General features: G+C 35.2%; 2 protein-coding genes across 7 annotated transcripts in view; one reads left to right on the top strand and one right to left on the bottom strand.

Annotated features, from left to right (window-relative positions):
* pltp (phospholipid transfer protein) overlaps positions 1 to 4,134 on the bottom strand; it is a 10,476-nt gene extending 6,342 nt beyond the window's left edge. The window contains exons 1-3 of one of the 4 annotated variants that reach the window (XM_052559919.1): positions 3,726 to 4,134; positions 133 to 256; positions 1 to 31 (exon numbers count right to left, since the gene is read on the bottom strand). The exon at positions 1 to 31 is cut by the window's left edge and continues 69 nt beyond it. In XM_052559919.1, the coding sequence (XP_052415879.1) occupies positions 1 to 31; positions 133 to 241 (140 nt within the window). In that variant the 5' untranslated portion in view covers positions 242 to 256; positions 3,726 to 4,134. Of the gene's footprint in view, positions 32 to 132; positions 257 to 857; positions 1,102 to 3,579; positions 3,660 to 3,725 lie in introns of those variants that run through there. The other 3 variants (XM_052559918.1, XM_052559916.1, XM_052559917.1) reach the window with 3 other exon arrangements.
* A 1,804-nt stretch (positions 4,135 to 5,938) lies between these two features.
* pcif1 (phosphorylated CTD interacting factor 1) lies at positions 5,939 to 18,070 on the top strand. Of its 3 annotated transcripts, none has more exons than XM_052559222.1 (16): positions 5,939 to 6,079; positions 7,863 to 8,005; positions 8,094 to 8,218; positions 8,998 to 9,132; positions 9,529 to 9,668; positions 9,823 to 9,977; positions 10,572 to 10,719; positions 10,805 to 10,888; positions 10,972 to 11,071; positions 11,147 to 11,309; positions 11,430 to 11,605; positions 11,930 to 12,016; positions 12,103 to 12,287; positions 13,071 to 13,164; positions 13,645 to 13,820; positions 15,040 to 18,070. In XM_052559222.1, exons 2-16 carry the CDS (start codon positions 7,882 to 7,884, stop codon positions 15,308 to 15,310), a joined length of 2,163 nt encoding a protein of 720 aa, XP_052415182.1. In that variant the 5' UTR covers positions 5,939 to 6,079; positions 7,863 to 7,881; the 3' UTR covers positions 15,311 to 18,070. The 3 variants fall into 3 exon arrangements, with proteins under 3 accessions (XP_052415182.1, XP_052415183.1, XP_052415184.1); XM_052559223.1 differs by lacking the exon at positions 5,939 to 6,079 and adding an exon at positions 6,096 to 6,490; XM_052559224.1 differs by lacking the exon at positions 5,939 to 6,079 and adding an exon at positions 6,510 to 7,105.
* The last annotated feature ends 46 nt before the right edge of the window (positions 18,071 to 18,116 follow it).

The following is an 18,116-nucleotide window of genomic DNA, read 5'->3' on the forward strand; positions in this document are numbered from 1 at the left end:
TCTTCCACGAACTTCTTTGTCTCGGCCTTCACTGTAAAAATGTCAAACAGAGGCCAGTCCGAGAAGTTTATAGGCTACTAAAGGATAGTTACATTTAAGTCTAAATATTGATCTTATTGTCAGATTTCTTACACATCTCCAGTCCTCTGTCAGTGATGCGGATCTTGCATCCAGGCGGCTCTGCTAAAGTCATCGCGATTAAAGAAAGAAGAAAGAAGACGGAGACTTGCAGCAGCCCCATGTTTCCTCAGTAGACCTGAAAAACAACAAGTAGCCTACTTAATTTAACAGAGTAAGCAAGAGACAGTTGAAAGAAACCTGGGTCAATCACACTGTAAAAAGATTATTTCAGTTTTAATAATTCAAAATTCAACATGTTAGTGTTTTTGTAGAAGCCTAGTAATTTTTGAAATGTATTATGAAATTTGTTTCAAAGTAAATTCTACATCTTTTTTTTTTTTTCAGTCCAGGATCATCAAATCATCATCAACAACAAAAAGCCACTTTATTCATATTATCAATTTAAATGTCCTTTTTATTCAATACATACATAATCAGTGAATAAGAAGAAATAGATGCCAAGTTTAAAATAATTTCAGATCAGGAGTTTATATAATGGACTGAAATTAACTAAAGAGAATTAATAACGTAAATAATTAACAATGAATTAACAGATTTGAATGAATCAATAAAGTAAAATATTAATTTAAATGGATTCAAATTCTAAGTTAAAATTTTTTTTTTAAATAATACAACTTAAATCCAAATAACATATTTAAAAAAAATTATGTTAGTTCAAATCTGAAACTATAGTGCACCAAAACCCCTTCCTCGTGCATTAGTTTTAAAGATCGCACCAGAGTTACGTCTGTACACAGATGGTGCAGCTTTCTTCAAAGCTTCTTCAGTGCGGCGGCAGGATAATAGGTTCTTCAGTTAAATATACAAACAGCAAGTAGATAAGAGAATGATCTTGCCTTTCAAGCTTATGTAAGAAAATATCCAGCGAAAGAAGTCCAAGTCTGTCGTCTCTCGTCTCTGTAGCAGTGTGTGTGAAAGGTCTCTGTCTGCGTGTGTGTGTTTATAGCGGAGGAGGAGAGACTGAATGCACAGCAGAGAGAGAGAGAGAGAGAGAGAGAGAGCATCCCCATTGAGAGCATTGCTGCAGTGCAGTTGAGTGTTTGAGGTTGTTGTAATGCTGTTCCGGTGCTTTTTATTCATACTGTTCAAAAGGTTTGGGATGAGTCACATTTTGAGGTTTGTTTAAATCACTACACTAAAGTATGATCAACAGCAAATGTATACCATAGCAAGCATTTATCCAGTACTGCATAAAACTATTCAGAATTGTAGAAACAAAAATAAAATAGTTTTGCTTACACTGGGATACAGAACTTCCACCCCTTATGTAAATTAACTTTTAAATATAGTATATAAATACATTTAAATTTAATTTTAAATAAATAAATAATGTTACTAAATAAATGCGTATTTTACATTTGATTTTGAATAACTTTTTTAATGCGTTTTAATTTAAAACCGATGAGTGAACTACATAAAAAAGTAATTTTAATAAATAAATTATAATTGTATAATTTGCACTATTTTTTTATAATTTAAAATAAATACATTTAATAAATAAATTTACAAATGCATTACATTTTAAATAAGTAATTTTAATAAATAATAATTTTTGCATTTTTTAATACTTTAAAATAAATAAATAAATGTAATAAATTATAATTATACATTTATTTAAAAATATAATGTGTCATTAAATAATTAAAAATAAATAAATGCATGAATTAACATTTTATGTAAAAAGAAATCTAAAGGAAACAATTTTAAATACTTTTAAATAAATATTAATCTATGATATTTGATCATTTTTAATAATAATGTAATGATATTCATTATATTCTATTTAATTTTTCATATAATAACTTGCCAGAGAAATTCAATAATCGTGAACACAACATCTAAACATTTAATATATCACTTGCTCAGTATGACAGAGACACAGCGAATAAAAGGCTTGAATGAGGTCGCTCTCTTGGAGGTCGCATGTGTGTGTGACGCTGGAGGCAGCTGTCTTTGGTCACCCAGATATAACCAACAGGAACAAACAGGATCAAAACAAAGCATCCCGCAAATGGGCTTTATAAGGTCATTGACCCCGGGGTCCGGCTGATTTACCCTGCTTCAAAGAAGACAGTCTCAGGCAGGCAGAAAGATTTCACAAATGCCTTTAAGTGTCAAGAGGTAATTACAAAGTCTTTCTGCAAATGCATTGTCCGTGTGCAATACTCTAGGTGACCTTTGACACACAATGATGCTGAATGAAAGCCACATGTCTTTACATTTCAGTTCTTTGTTAAACAGAAGAGTTTTTTCACAATAAATCAAGTTTTCTTAGGGAACAAGAAATTGTCATGACATGAGATTTGTGTGTGTGTTAGTGGACATTGTTTAGAGTTGGAAAAGTGTTTTCGGCCGTAAGGTGATGATTGCTTTGAGAAGGGACTGGGGTTACTAGAGTTCACAAACACATTTGCTTCTCCAGGTCAGTACCCCGAAAACATAACAACTAAAACAATGTTATACAAGCAAAATAAACACCTACTTTATTTTCAACATATGTTTTGTTCACATCGGGAAAGCACAGAAACTGTGTAAATGGAAATGTTCTTTTAAAGAATACTTTAAAATAATTAAACATAAATGAACTGAATATTTAAATCAGATTTTAAATAATAAAAATAAACAAAGATAACAGTCATTTTAAATGACACTGAAAAAATTCAAACATAAATAAATATTTTAATAAATAAATGATCATTTTAATTTTAAATAATTTAAAACAAATAAACATATTCATTAAATAACAATAATTTTAAGTTTATTTAAATAATTTAGAATAAATATATAGACTAATATTATACTACTATGCAATTATTATTCATAATTAAACTTAAATAAATACATTTAATAAATAAATCACATTTTTAATAATAAAAAATAAACAGTATAGGTAAACAGTCATTTTAAGTGACACTGAAAAAATGTAAACATAAATAAATATTTTAATTATCATTTTAATTTTAAATCATTTAAAACAATAAAAACATTTATTAAATAAACTATCGTTTTAAGTTTATTTTTAATTATTTAGTATAAATATATAATATTATACTTCTATGTAATTATTATTCATAATTAAACTTTGATGTATAATAATTACATATTTTGTTTTGCTCACAAATACTGCACAGTGATTGTGTGTAAATGTAGTTTTAAATAATATATTTAAATGATTTAAAATAAAATAAATATTTTTATTTGCATTTTAAATAATATCAAATGAATAAATAATATTAATTATTAATTCAATAACAGCAAATTCAGAACATTTCAGATATTTCTATGAGAATTTGGGTCAAGTGTACGACATACTGCAGATTTTCTAAATAGGAAGCACTTCATGAAGGACGCTGTATAAATCATATGAGCCAATAATGTAAAAACCTTATTAAGCTCAATAAAAAAATGCACATTTCCAATTGAGAAACATAAACCTACCTCCATTTGTGCTGGAGGCACTCGATCCCTTTTGAGTGATGCCACAAAATGAAACCATAAACTTTGTACACATTTTGTGCAAGCTTACAGCTTATTCCCATATTTCCCTCCCAAAACAGTGTCTTTCACAATAATCGAATACTTACAGCGGTGTGGAAATGTTTCTCAGATATAAACTCTCAGAAGAAGCAGATGTTTTCTTGCACCCTCGCTGTATTCCTTCCTCTTTTAGTCAGATTCACTTTGTCCCCTTTTCACAGGCTTCCAGAATTTATAAGAGCAGTTTGTGAAGAAAAAGGGTGTTCCTCTTCGTTTCATGTCATACGACCTTGCAGCAACAATAATGGCAGTAATTCATGATAACGTGCAATGAAAACATTAACATGTTACAAAGAATTGCAGCATTTATTTTAATTTCTTTCACTGCAAAGCTGCAGCATTTCCAGAAGTTGTCATTATTTCCAGTGAGGTAATATTGGAACAGTGGCTATTAAACAGACTCCAGTGCTCTGCCCTTTAATTTTGGGAGACTGAACCTTCAATTAGTTCATGGCTTCTTGGAAGCCCATGTTGCAAGCTTTCATTGAATCACATGATGCAAGAAATGGGTTCGACTTGCAACCACGGAGGAGCAAGGTGGAGCTTACTTTGAAGGATCAAGGTCAGAAAAAATGCTATTTCAAGCTTTTGGCCACCAATTATGGGGTGAGCACATCAAACTTTCTTTTTTAAACCTGTTTGAAAAGAGTGGGCGAGGAAACGCGTCACATGCTCTTTGAGGATATAGCACAAGTTTAGACACAACAGAGAACATTTGATCTGGTTTACCTCCCACAAAAGAGCAGAAATACCTCCGAAGTCCTGATTTGTGATTTGAGAATATATTGTTAACACAAACCTTTCAAATGTTTATAGGCTTATTGATGTGGTAAATGTTTTTTTGTTGTCAATAAAACAGAGTATCAGAGTGTATTTTACAAGAAAACTGAAAGTTTTTTTATCTTTCAGATTTCACATTCAGTTCAGTTTTACTTGCCAAAGTCGTTTAGTTGTTTGGGAGATTTATTAGCAATTTCAGTGTAAATAAACATGGAAATTAGAAATGCTGCCTTGTAATTAACAGTGATAAAAAACACTGTAAAAAAAAAAAAAGTTTGAACATACGGTAAAAAACTGGCAGCTGTGGTTGCCAGAATTATACCGTAAAAAATACGGTAACACCGTTTTAAGTTTAATGTTTTTACCTATTTAGGTTTAATGGGTTTACCTTAAATTTTACCGTAAATTTTACAGGAAATTACTGTTAACCATTTAACTGGTTTGTACTGTAGCATTTTCTGTTTTTTACCGTTAAAATCAGTCATTTTTTACTGTTTACTAAAATAAAATCATTTTTATAAAATGATTAAACCTGAAACTATCAATAAAGCTAAACACACACACACACAAAGTAAAACTAATAAAAATGACAAAAGAACATAAAATTACTAAAACTTCAAAACTGAAATTTTTAAGCAATATGAGATTATATGAAAAATACTACAATAACACTGACATTGAATGCATTCTAGATTTATAGTGTGTTTAGAAATGTTGCAGAATACAGCTAGCAATAAGCAGAAGTGAAAACATCAATATAACGTTTAAATAAAAATAAATGAGAGCAGCGTGAAAGAAGGAGAAAGGTCAGTAAAGCACACATGATGTATGAATGTAGTGCAAATGGCATCCTGTACAAACAGGAAATGAGCTGAATTCAAAACTGCAATTCACAATAGTTCAAATGAAGTAATGATTGAAGTAAAATGTTCAAAAGTGGAATTGTAAGTTAATAAAAAAAAAAAACTGTCATTTAAACAGCCTTTATTTGATGCATATTTATAAAACTTTAAAATCGTTTAGGTTTTTGAAGTATATGGAAATTTTGACTCCAAGTGTTTGTTTTCTTTGTGTGAGTTTTGATTTTTAATTTTGTGAAGCACTTGTGCTATATAATTAAAGATGAATTTGAAGTTTAGGTTTCATATAATAATAATTCAAAACCTATTTGAATGTCATTAAGTAAAATAACTAAAAGTAAGTGTTTGTTAAAAAAAAATTAAGTCCTTAATTTGTTAAAAGTATAAAGGAAATAACGCTAAATGTAAATAGCCTGTTTTGGAGACGGAAAAAAACGACAAAATAAAGTCAAAACAAAGACACTTTTATTGAAGTAAAAGTACAAACATTTTTAGGAAAATAAAGAAGAACATTCACATATAGTTTCCTAAGAATAATAGTTTGTTTATGTTTTTCCTAGTAGAATAGACTGACTGAATGAGCGCCTCTCTACAAATGGCCACGCGGCTCTGACGCCTTCCACTGTAGAGCCGCGCATGCGCACTAACCGCGTCCGAGAGCCCGATACAAGATGGCGGAGTCGGTGGGGAGGGAGAGGCGGAGGCGGGTCCGAACCGAATAGCGCAAAGCCTTTCGAAGAGTCCGATCTAACCTCTCCAAGGTAAGCGATTCAGCCACCGAATAGCACCAGTAGAGCTATAGGCGTGTGGCGGAATGCACGGGGCACACTAATATCCCCGCTGTTTCTGCAAACGCGCGTAACTCACGCAATAAACAGACCTTATACTGCGCAGTGAGTGAGAGAGAGACCGCGCGCCATTTTGTGGACCGTTTCGACGAAGCAAAAGTGGCGCCTAAAATTTGTAATCGTAACGGTCGGAGACTGACTGGGTTTAAACTCAGTATATGAGCGGTTTGACACACTGTTGTGATGGCGCTGACTATCCCCGTCCTCTCTGTGCCCAAAAGAAGCATGTTTGCTCCGCCACTTGGTCGTATTTTCCCCGCTCTCTCCTGCACATCGGCTCGCTCTGCCGGAGCTCTTTGTTGGATGTTTTTCTCCTCCTCTTTGGTTTGTTTTCGGGGTTTGGCTCGATCTGGGGCGGGCGGCGTAGCAGGCGCATGCGTGCCCTTCTTTCGCTCATTTGCGCTCTTATTAACGATGATAAACGCAGTAAACATTCGCGTAGAGTAGATTCAAGATGTATGGTGTGATACTTGGGTTTACGAAACAAAAAACCTACGCTAACACGGTGGTAGAAGCGTATTTGTCTCCGATACCATCCCCGTACCATGTTACCGCCATAGTTTTTCATTCGTGGAAAAAACCCTGTGTTTGGGTCTTTTCTGAGGTTTTACCATAAATTACTTTTTGTTAGTATTTAAATGCATGTCAGCTCGGGCCACTCTTAATTTTAAGCGAAGTACCATTATTCAGTTTCCTTACATTTACCACGGTATTACCATAGTGTTCTTGGAAGTTCCTCAGAGTAACGTTTAAACTGTAAAGTAAAATATTAACGTTGGATCGTATTTATATACAGACTTTTTTTTTTTTACACTTCACGTTACATGGGATTACCATCACTTTAATATAATACTCAATATTTATCTTATGAAGACCGAGTAATAACCTTTTAACATTATTTGTAAGGTCCCTGGAAATTCCATACAAAGTAATAACACGGTAATCATAGTTTTTTTAAATGCCATATTATTGTTATTATTATATTACAATCTAAATAAATAATTGTAAACATTTTTTTAATTGCTTTTAGAGCACTGATCTGTTAATTGTGCGTTTGTTGTCTGTAGTAATACTATGCTTTTAAAATATGTTATCTTGGAGTATAATTACCAAATTTATTCATAAATATTGCTTTAGTTTTTGGTAGGTCATTTCTCAGTTTTATGAATAACTCAGCGCGCTGTCAAAACTTTCCAAACGAGGTGCATAGACCAAAAAAAGTTTCCCAAAGAGTAAAAAAAAAAAAAAAATATATATATATATATATATATATATATATATGAAAAATAGATAAATAAAAGCCTGCAAAAAATCACAAGTGGGATGAAAATGCAAAAGCTTCGGTCGCATGTTGACCATATTCAGTGCCAAGCTTGTGATTATTGATTGTTTTTTTTTTTGTTTCATTTTTAATGTGCTGTCTTTTTTATTTTTTTTTAAATCCTTTACTCTTTGGGAATCAGTTTTATGAATGAATTGCTGGTTTGAAACACTTTTTAGTCCAAAGTTTCACTTTCATTATTAGGTTTAAGTTTGATTATTATCATGGGAAGTGTTTCATTCACACTCACCTCTGCCGACACATTTCACACCAAAACAGAAAATGTTGTCATATGCTCAATATGGCCACTCTATGTCGTGCTCTCAGTATTACAATGCTTGCATTTTGTAAAGATGCAGTATTTTCTGTTTTAAGACAGGACAGATGAGGAGCTATGACGAGTGAAAACCACGCAACAATAAAGGCAGACTCGGCGATGGTCATGTCGCCCACCGGGTCCACGTCACAGGCGGCTCCTTTATCACCCTCGACCAGCAAACCCATCCAAGAGCTGCCAGGTGTGTATCTCTCAGGCTTTAAATGACAGATTGGACTCCGTTTGGGGCTGCTGTGTCCTGTGCATTTGATTTTTAGCTTCACTTACAGATGAGCTGGTTCAGGCTGGATGGTCCAAATGTTGGAGTAAGAGGGAGAGTCGGCCGTATTACTTCAATCGATTCACTAATCAGTCACTGTGGGAGATGCCTGTCCTGGGCCAGCATGATGTCATTGTAAGTTCAGGCTTCCAAACCAATTAAATCTCTTTATTGCAGATGGAACATTTAGGGGGAAAACTTTAACAGCATTTATTGTATACAGTCGCCATTTCACCATTGGTTTTTTGTTTGTTTTTGTGTTTAGTTTAAATATTGGTTATACAGTATATATATATGTGTGTGTGTGTGTGTGTGTGTGTTCCTGTAGCTCAACTGGTAGAGCACTGCGCTAGCAAGCAAGCGCAAGGTTGGGGGTTCGATTCCCCGGGAACACATGATATGTAAAAATTGATAGCCTGAATGCACTGTAAGTCGCTTTGGATAAAAGCGTCTGCTAAATGCATTAATCTAATTTAATTGAATTTAAATTTTATTTATATATATATATATATATATATATATATATATATATATATATATATTACACTTTCATTTTAAGTTCTAAGTAATACATTATTTACTTTTTATGGAGTTTTAGTATTAATATTTTGAATTAGCTTTTTTTTTTAAATTGAAACTTTTAATTTTAGTAATTGCATTGTCGTGTGTTGTTTGGTTTAAATTTTTGAAAGCAGTACTTAATTGCTTATCAGTGTTATTTTAGTATTTAGTTAATTGTTAACTTAAATTAAATGACATCTAATACTTATGTTTTCCGTATTATAGCAACTTCTGTAAGTCGCTTGGAATAAAAGCATCCACTATATGCATAAGAGTAAATTGTTTTCCATAGATAACTACTAGTTTTAGTTAACAATAACAACAACACTGTCCTACTTTTGCCGTTGTTTTAGTCCGATCCTCTGGGCTTGAACGCGGCTCCAGTGTCTGGCGAGGCAATGAGCGACGCAGGTCTGGGCAACGGTCAGCGTAAAAGACATCCATCGGAGGACGCTCAAGCAGGCCCTAACAGTTTCAAGAGGCCAAAGGTCTGTTTTCTGCATATTGTTTTATTTATTTAACCAGGAAAGTTAATTAAGAACAGGTTCTTATTTTCAATAACAGCTGGCAAAAAAAAAAAAAAAAAAGTATCCTTATAAACATACAAACAAATATACATTACAATTAAAGGTGCACGATAAATACCGTCCGATAATAAAACCGCATCTTGTTAGTAAAGCCAGTTTTCTAATCAGCGGTAAATTACATCAGGTTTGTGATTTCACAGAGTCATTGTCCATTATCAGCTGACGAGATGGACATTAATTATCGGCCGATATTTATCATGCACCTCCAATTACAATACATAAAGCACATAAAAAATGATCTATTTATCAGCAACCCATTTGATCCTATTTAAGTGAATAACGTGTATTTGATTTCAGGTTGAGATTCCAGTCACTCCAACCACTCCCACTGTCCCGATTTCTCCGAGCACGCCAGGAGTCAAACCCTGGGTCAACACCACAGATGATAAACAAGGCGCGTCCAGCGTCCCTGCACCGGCTCCGTACCGGCCCTCTGTGTGAGTATGGACTCTGTTTACATCTCATTAATCAGTAGCATTGACTCAAAGCATCAGTCAAATGTAAAAGTGAAAGTAAAAAGTGATTTCAGGTATACTGAGAGCGGTTCAGCTCTGTAGACATGACGTGTCTGAACTGGTCTTTGTGTTTCAGGGTGTACTGGGACCTGGACGTTCAAACCAACGCTGTGATCCGCGAGCGAGCCCCGGCGGACCACCTGCCTCCACACCCTGAGATCGAGTTACAGAGAGCTCAACTCACCACCAAACTACGACAGCACTACCATGAGCTGTGCTCTCAGCGTGAAGGTATGAGCACACCGCTGACTTCATATATGACTTAACATCTTCCCATAAAAAAGCTTTACATTCTACATACGAGAGATCCTTAACAAAAACTATGTATTTTGTCTGTTTTCTACTTTTATGCTGCTGAAAATGTAGTGAAACTAGTAGCATATTGTTTTATAATTCCAGTAATTCCAGTTTGGGTTAGCATTAATGATTTATGAGTGCAGTGCAAAGTTGATGTATGGAAACTGGAGCTCAGTTATTGTTTTTGTTTTGAAGTAATTAGTACTTTTATTCAGTAAGCCAAACGTGAAATTTCTAATGTTATACAAGATTTTTTGTGTTCTTTTGAACTTTCTATTCATCAAAGAATAAAAAAAAAAACATAAATGTAACCGTAAACGTATTCTCAAAAATATGAAGCAGCACAACTGTGGTTAATAATAATAATAATGAATGTTTCTTGAGCAGAAAAGTAGCATGTTAGTATGATTTCCGAAGGATTATTTGACACTGAAGACTGGAGTAATGATGATGGAAATTCAGCTTTGATCAAAGTATATTCTATTGTTTAGAAATAATTGATAGAAACAGTTGATTGACTGTTTTCAGGCATAGAGCCCCCGCGGGAATCCTTCAACCGCTGGCTTTTGGAGAGAAAGGTGGTGGATAAAGGTCTGGATCCGCTCTTGCCCAGCGAATGCGACCCGGTGATCTCCACATCCATGTTCAGAGAAATCATGAACGACATCCCCATCAGGTTCTAGAACATCCGTGTTCAACGTTTCTCATTGTTTTTGCGTCGTATGTTTCAATACGGCAACTAATTTTCCAACACGTTTCAGGCTCTCTCGTATCAAATACAAGGAAGAGGCCAGGAAACTCCTGTTTAAATATGCAGAGGCGGCCAAGAAAATGATCGACTCCAGGTAATTATTCATATCAGTTACTAAAACACTTTTTTTAGATGCACAGGAATGCTGAATTAAAGTAATATTTCCCGGTCGCACAGAAATGCAACTCCTGAGAGTCGGAAAGTGGTGAAGTGGAACGTCGAGGACACGATGAACTGGCTGAGACGAGACCATTCTGCCAGCAAGGAGGACTACATGGTACATTCCCATTCGTTTAGTTTTGTTCTGATCTGCCTACCTCATATGTATGATCGTAATGCAATCTTTCCTCAGGATCGACTCGAGCACTTGCGGAAGCAGTGCGGGCCTCACGTGGCGTCCGTCGCGAAGGACTCCGTCGAGGGCATCTGTTCAAAAATCTACCATATTTCTGCAGAATATGTGCGCAGGATCCGCCAGGTGCACCTTACTCTGCTTAAAGACTGCAACATCTCAGGTAAGAGCTGGAGAGGTCTGTCAATCTGTCAGGATTTAGTGTGGACAAAAATCGACCAGCTCCAAGAAAAATGCTTTTTTTTCCTTCACTTCCTTGTGATTTATTCTTCTTGCTTTAAAGTGGACGGCACCGAACCGAAGGAGGTCCAGGACCGGTTGGTGTATTGTTATCCAGTCAGACTGTCCATCCCGTCTCCTCCTCAGCCGCGTGTTGAGCTGCACTTCGAGAATGACGTTGCTTGTCTGCGGTATAAAGGGGAAATGGTGAAAGTCAACCGCGGACATTTCAGCAAACTGGTGTGTGTATATGCTTAGACTAGCTCAAAATAGGACTGCAACGATAAATCGATGCAGTCATGGATGGATTCTGAGATCTTCCGAATGCATTGCGATTCTCTCTGGAATCGATTCTGAACTCAACAGCAGATGGCGCTCTAATTTACTTTTTAGCCGCACACTCAACTTTTCAGAATTTTATGAAAGAATCGTGATGCCTTCGGAAAATCTCAGAATCGATGCTGAATCATTTCTCAAAGCATCGATTTATTTGCCCAGCACTAGCTCACAACCGATTAAGGTTGGATTCTTATTATCTTACCTTTATTTCTCTGGCACAAACAGGAACTCTTGTATCGGTACAGCTGTATTGATGACACGAGGTTTGAAAAGTTCCTATCTCGTGTGTGGTGCCTTATCAAAAGATACCAGGTAATACTCCTATCACAGACATTGGTAATCAATCAGGAAGCCAAATACAGCACCAATGTATGTTTCCGCCCTCTTGTGGATCACAGGTGTTGTTTGGCTCCGGAGTGAACGAGGGGTCCGGTCTGCAGGGAGCGCTGCCTGTTCCTGTCTTTGAGGCTCTCAACAAACAGTTTGGAGTTACATTCGAGTGCTTTGCTTCTCCTCTTAACTGCTATTTCAAGCAGTTCTGCTCCGCGTTTCCAGACATTGATGGCTTCTTTGGATCTCGAGGGTATGTAGATGTGTTATTTACATTTATTCATTTAGGAGACGCTTTTATCCAAAGTGACTTACAGATGAAGACAGTGGAAGCAATCAAAAACAACAAAAACAGCAATGATATATAAGTGCTATAACAAGTCTCAGTTAGCTTAACACAGTACACGTAGCAAGGGCTTTTAAATAATATAATTAATAAAAAGAAAACCGATAGAATAGAAAAAGAATAGAGCAAGCGTTAGAGGTCTTACACACACACACACACACATAATTGCATAATAAATGAAAAGAAAATAGAATACAAAAAGATTAGATTTTTTTTTTAAAGAATAGAATTGGAATAGTGAGTGCTAAAGTTAGAGAGTCAAATAAATATGGAAGAGATGGGTTTTAAGCTGATATATTAATATTATAATAATAATAATATATATAAGCCGTTATTGGTCATTTAATATAATTTTTATAGTTTGAAAAGGCAACGAAAAGTGATGCTCCAACAGCTTTTGAGGATTAACTTGTGCTCGCTTGTTTGTTTATATTTTACTGAAAGTGCTACAGTAATGTACTGTAATGTTTTGATATTTTCAGGGTTTATGTATTTTGTTTTTTATTTTAAATACATTTAATTGGTTAATTTTATTAAAAATGATAAAACCAAAACCATTATCGCTTTTATAAAACACCATCCTAACATTTTCAGACTTTTGTAATTTTTCAGTTGTTTTCTAAAAGAAGTCTTGGCTTCTTTCAGAGAGGTTAATTTGCCGTATTGTGTCACTCTTCTCTGTCTTCACAGGCCATTTCTCAGCTTCTCTCCAGCCAGCGGCTCTTTTGAGGCCAACCCTCCGTTCTGTGAGGAATTCATGGATGCCATGGTGACACACTTTGAGGTGAGTGACTCTTAAAGGGACACTCCACCCCAAAATAAAATGAATAACTTACCCTCATGTCGTTCCAAACCCATTAAAGCTTTGTTCGTCATCTTCGTTGAAGATATTTTGGATGAAAACCGGAGGCTTGTGACTGTCCTATAGACTGCCAGTATTCTTGTCACTTCATAACATTATGGTTGAACCACTAATGGCAAATGAAATATTCTGGCAATGCTTTTCATACTTTTCTGGTCATTGACAGTGTAATTTACTTGGCAGTCTATGGGACAGTCACAAGCTTCCCGGTTTTTATCCAAAATAACTCGTATTGTGTTCCGAAGACGAACAAAGCTTTTACAGGTTTGGAACGACATGGGGGTAAGTGATTAATGACAACATTTTCATTTGGGGGTGGAGAAACCTTTTAACGTCATCCCAAAGTTGTTAGATCAGAATATATCACATATAGATTCTCATCGCTCTCTCCATCTTTCTCAGGATCTTCTGGAACGCTCCAGCGAGCCGCTGTCCTTCATCATCTTTGTGCCCGAGTGGCGTGACCCGCCGACCCCTGCCCTGACACGGATGGAGGCCAGCCGCTTCCGCAGACACCAGATGATGGTGCCTGCCTTCGAGCACGAGTACCGCAGCGGCTCGCAGCACATCTGCAAAAGGTCAGACACTTGTTGGTCTGTTCCTTGTGGTTTTAGTTTCGTTCACTGCACAAATCGTCAGAATGAGAGTCCAAACTAATAGAAGCGAGCTGATAAAAACTTCACAATAATCCACACCACTCCAGTCCGTCTATTAATGTTGTTTATAAGAAACAAATACATTAAGGCATTTATAACTTTAATCTTTGCTTCCATCGAACATATCCATAATATTAAATTCTCCAGTGAAAAAGTCATCTCATCTGAATCAGTAGAGAAATATGCACAGATCAAGTTTTATTGATTATGGACTTGTATAGTAGCTGGAAACAACGGTTTGAAGTTTAAAACTTAATCATGTTTCTTACAACTTCTGGCTTCACAAGATGTTAATTGATGGACTGGAGTGGTGTGGATTATTGTGATGTTTTTATTAGCTGTTTGGACTCGCATTGTGATGGCACCCATTTACTGCAGAGCATCCACTGGAATGCATTTCTCCAAATCTGTCCCCATAAAGAAACAAACTCATCTACATTTTGAATGGCCTAATGGGCATTCACACCAGACGAATAAATTGCGCTATTTGCACATAGTTGGATGTTTGAACATTTTGAGTTTACTCACTTCATTCGTGTGTTTAACTCTCTTTTTAAGACGTGAATTCGAGTCATGGGAGGGGCTTCTGCCAGTTGAGTTCATGCAGCATTGTGATTTCAACCACCATTTATTCAGATCATTTTCTTAACATTACTTTTATTGTGTCATGAAATGTAGTTTTAAAAGTATTTCAGGTGAGAATGTAGTTGTTTTAAACTCAAATATGAGGTTTATTTATAAAGACTGCACCTATTTAAAAATGTTTCGCCGATTTCTGAAACAAACAGCTCTTTTGTGGTTAAACACAAAAATAATTCCTCTTTGTTGTTTCGAATTTTGCCTCTATTTGCTACATCGTAATCATGTCACTACTACAGCAAGATCCTGAATTGTTAACGTCGCACAAATTTTCGGCAAAGCTCAGATTTTTCAATTTGCACAAATCACGCATAACGCGTCATTCGCGTTGCCTCATTTGTGCATATCGCGCCGCTGGATGTCTATTTGCATCTTTGCATTGACCTAACATGTAAATCACTCATGCTTTACACTTCATTCGTGTCTGGTGTGAACGCACCATAAAGGTTTCCTTTTTGGTAACCTATTCCTTTAACTCATGTTTCTCCTCTGTGTCTCTCAGAGAAGAGATTTACTACAAGTCTGTCCATGGAACGGCGGTCATTTTCCTTCAAAACGATGCTGGCTTTAGTAAATGGGAGCCTACCACGGAGAGAATCCAGGAGTTCCTGTCGGCGTATAAGGTCTACGGTCGTTCATTGCCCTCACCTGGTCCTTCTTCCACCAGTACAGGAGACAAAGACTCCAAACCGGTTCAGGAGCAGAGCTCGGCTACGAGTCAAGACAACAGCAGTCCTGTTGACAAGACTGCACCGGACACAACAAACATTTAGACCGCGGCGCTGGGCGTTTGGCCACGTGCATGTATGTATGTTCATGGGAAAAAGTCTATGATTGTATGAGAGGTTTAATATTGCGCTGTTGGGTTTAGATGGGCACTGGACATGTAAATGTTCACCCAAGAAGAAGAAGAAAGACCCATATTTGTTTACTTTCTTCCGCCTGTATTATTTAATATTATTTGTTTTAGGACTTTTGAGTTATGCTTTCATAATTGTTGGGTTTTCTATCAGTGTATTGATAGTTTGGTCACTTTTTTTGTTGGTAAATGTAGTCATGTATATCTTTTTTTATTTTTGTTGGCCTTTTTAGGGTGAATCTCATTGAAATGTCATTTCACCCCAAGATCGAAAGAAAACATTTTTGCGTAAAGAAAAAACAGAAAGCCTTTTAAGTTTTTCATTAGCATCATCTTCAACAATCATGCAAGTTTTTCCATTTTCATTCAAGTTTTTGTAGTTTTCGTTATTCTAAATGGTTAATTTTTCATTGCATTATTTTCAGTTGTTATACAGTAATTATTTACTGTATTACAGTTAAAAAGTTACTACTACAATTATATTTATAAAAAATAAAGTCAGTCCAAATTAAAAAACACAATGCAACATGTTAGCACTGGGGTTTCACTACCTAAATATATTTTGCATTACGGTAGTGAATTATTATTCCTTTTTTTTTTTTTTTGCATTACAGTGTATATAAAAATAGTATAAGATTACAAAAAGTAACAGTTTTTAAATGGGCTTCATATTCTTATAAGCAAAATAAAATAGCGTATTTCTTTGGTTTGAAATAAGACAGGCTTTGTGATATTCACTCTTTAACTCTGTGCTTTTCTCACTGGCAGAAATATGACGCTGTCAGTGAGCTGATGCACCGATGCTTGTATATTGTTGTTTTAGATGATTCAGAAGACGATCGGCGATCAGGCAGCTATATTTAAATGCCTTCATCCTGACATACGTTAGTGTTAGTGCTTCTCCAAGCATTCATCAGTTCCTGTTAAACCCGTTTCTTTTGGAGTTTAGAGGTTATGTTTGGTTGCTTCATGTCAGAATATTTACTGTATGTAATAACAAAAGGTCAGTAAAGAAGCAGAAAAAATATTTATAATCTAGTTTCCACCCAGTCATCCATCTTGGAGCGAAAGCCAGTCAGTTTTCTTTTGTTTCTAAAATATTGTACAGAACTCGATAGCCAATCTGAAATTGTAGAACCGTAAGGATTTTCTACTTTTATTGCGTTCTTGGTTTCTGTACAGTACAAGCCTGTCCTAATGTGGCATTCTGGGTCACATCAGTTGTAGCATTTAGGTCTAGCAAGTGGAAAAAGAAAAGTACAATTTCTTATTAGTTATGAAAGCATTATTCCAACTGTTTGTGGTGTTTTATTGAGAATTAATTAGATTGTTAATATGGTGTAACTTCCTCTCATTTCGGGTGTTCAAAAGGAAGCAGTAAATGAGTGGCTTATTCTTTCTTTAATAATTGCATTGGTGTCCAGTTATTAGAATTGGTTGCTATTGCCTTGATTTCACAGTTTCGTGAAAAGTGCTTTAAAAGTTGACTTTTTGTTTTTTATTCTAATCAGAGATTTGTTTACGTGATGCTATTGGTTTAAATTGTATCACTGGGCAGCGTTTTGAATGTACATTTAAAAAAAAAAAAAAAGGAAAAGAGCAAAGTTATTGATGGATTTGTTGCTACAATTGGACTTGAAATGTTGCTATTATTAACACTACAATGGTGGATCTTATTTTTTGTTTGTTTTTGCCCTGCGAATACGTATGTAGAAATTCATATTGTACGCCCAATCACCTCCAAGAAAGTATAGGTTTGTTTTGTTGTTTTTATTAGTGGACTACATTGTCTTGAGGCCAAACTTGGGAAATGGCTTTTATATAAAAGTTTAAAAGCATTCCAGTGGTTTGACGTGTAATGTAACCCAGCTTGCCTTTCATAAAATCCAATATAACCCTTGGTTTATACATTGGGCACTTGTTGGATATCTTAGTCCCAGTGGATCACCAGCAAAACTGTAGATGTTGTACAGAACATGGCTATGAAGTTTGTCGCTTTCCTACATGGCTCTTGTGCGTTTATTTGGAAAGAAACAAAAGATGTCTTTTTCACCATGCTTTTAATTTTAACATTTTGGTTCTAAATGACTGTTTATGAATTATAAAAATTATGAAATGGTTGTTTTAAACTAAGCCAAAGTGTTATTAAAAGAGGAGGATTTTATCTTGTATCTTAAAGTAGAATGGTGTACGATCGCATCAGTAATGCATACAGTGTAACCAGCAAAATCATCCATTTATTCATAACTTTATTTTTATAACCTTTTTTTCTTTGTTTTCTTACAAAGGTATGTTTGGGTTTTTGTTTTGCATGACCTGATATTTTTCATTACAAAAAAAAAGAAAAGATGAATTGTACAGATCTGTATTGTTTAATTAGTCGTACGCTTTGCCACACTAGGCTTTTAAACGATTTGTATTTATCAGTCATGTTGATTGGTTTATATTTGGTCGCCATTGCGTTTGATTCAGCGTCCTCTAAAATGCCATGAATGTCTCCCCTGTAATCTTATTCTGATGAAGACAAAGATTCAGTGAATGTAAATATGTCTATGCTTATATCATTTTTCTTCTGCCTGTATATTATAAGTGTTGTGGCATTTCCCATCACCTAAAGTGGTATAAAGTTTTTCCTCTGAATCAGAAAAGCTCTCAGTAAAATATTGGAATCATGCACCAATCTCTTGCTGTCTTATTTGATTTATTGTACATACCCGATG

Source organism: Carassius gibelio, chromosome B6 (assembly GCF_023724105.1).
Source record: "Carassius gibelio isolate Cgi1373 ecotype wild population from Czech Republic chromosome B6, carGib1.2-hapl.c, whole genome shotgun sequence".
NCBI classification, from domain to species: domain Eukaryota; kingdom Metazoa; phylum Chordata; class Actinopteri; order Cypriniformes; family Cyprinidae; genus Carassius; species Carassius gibelio.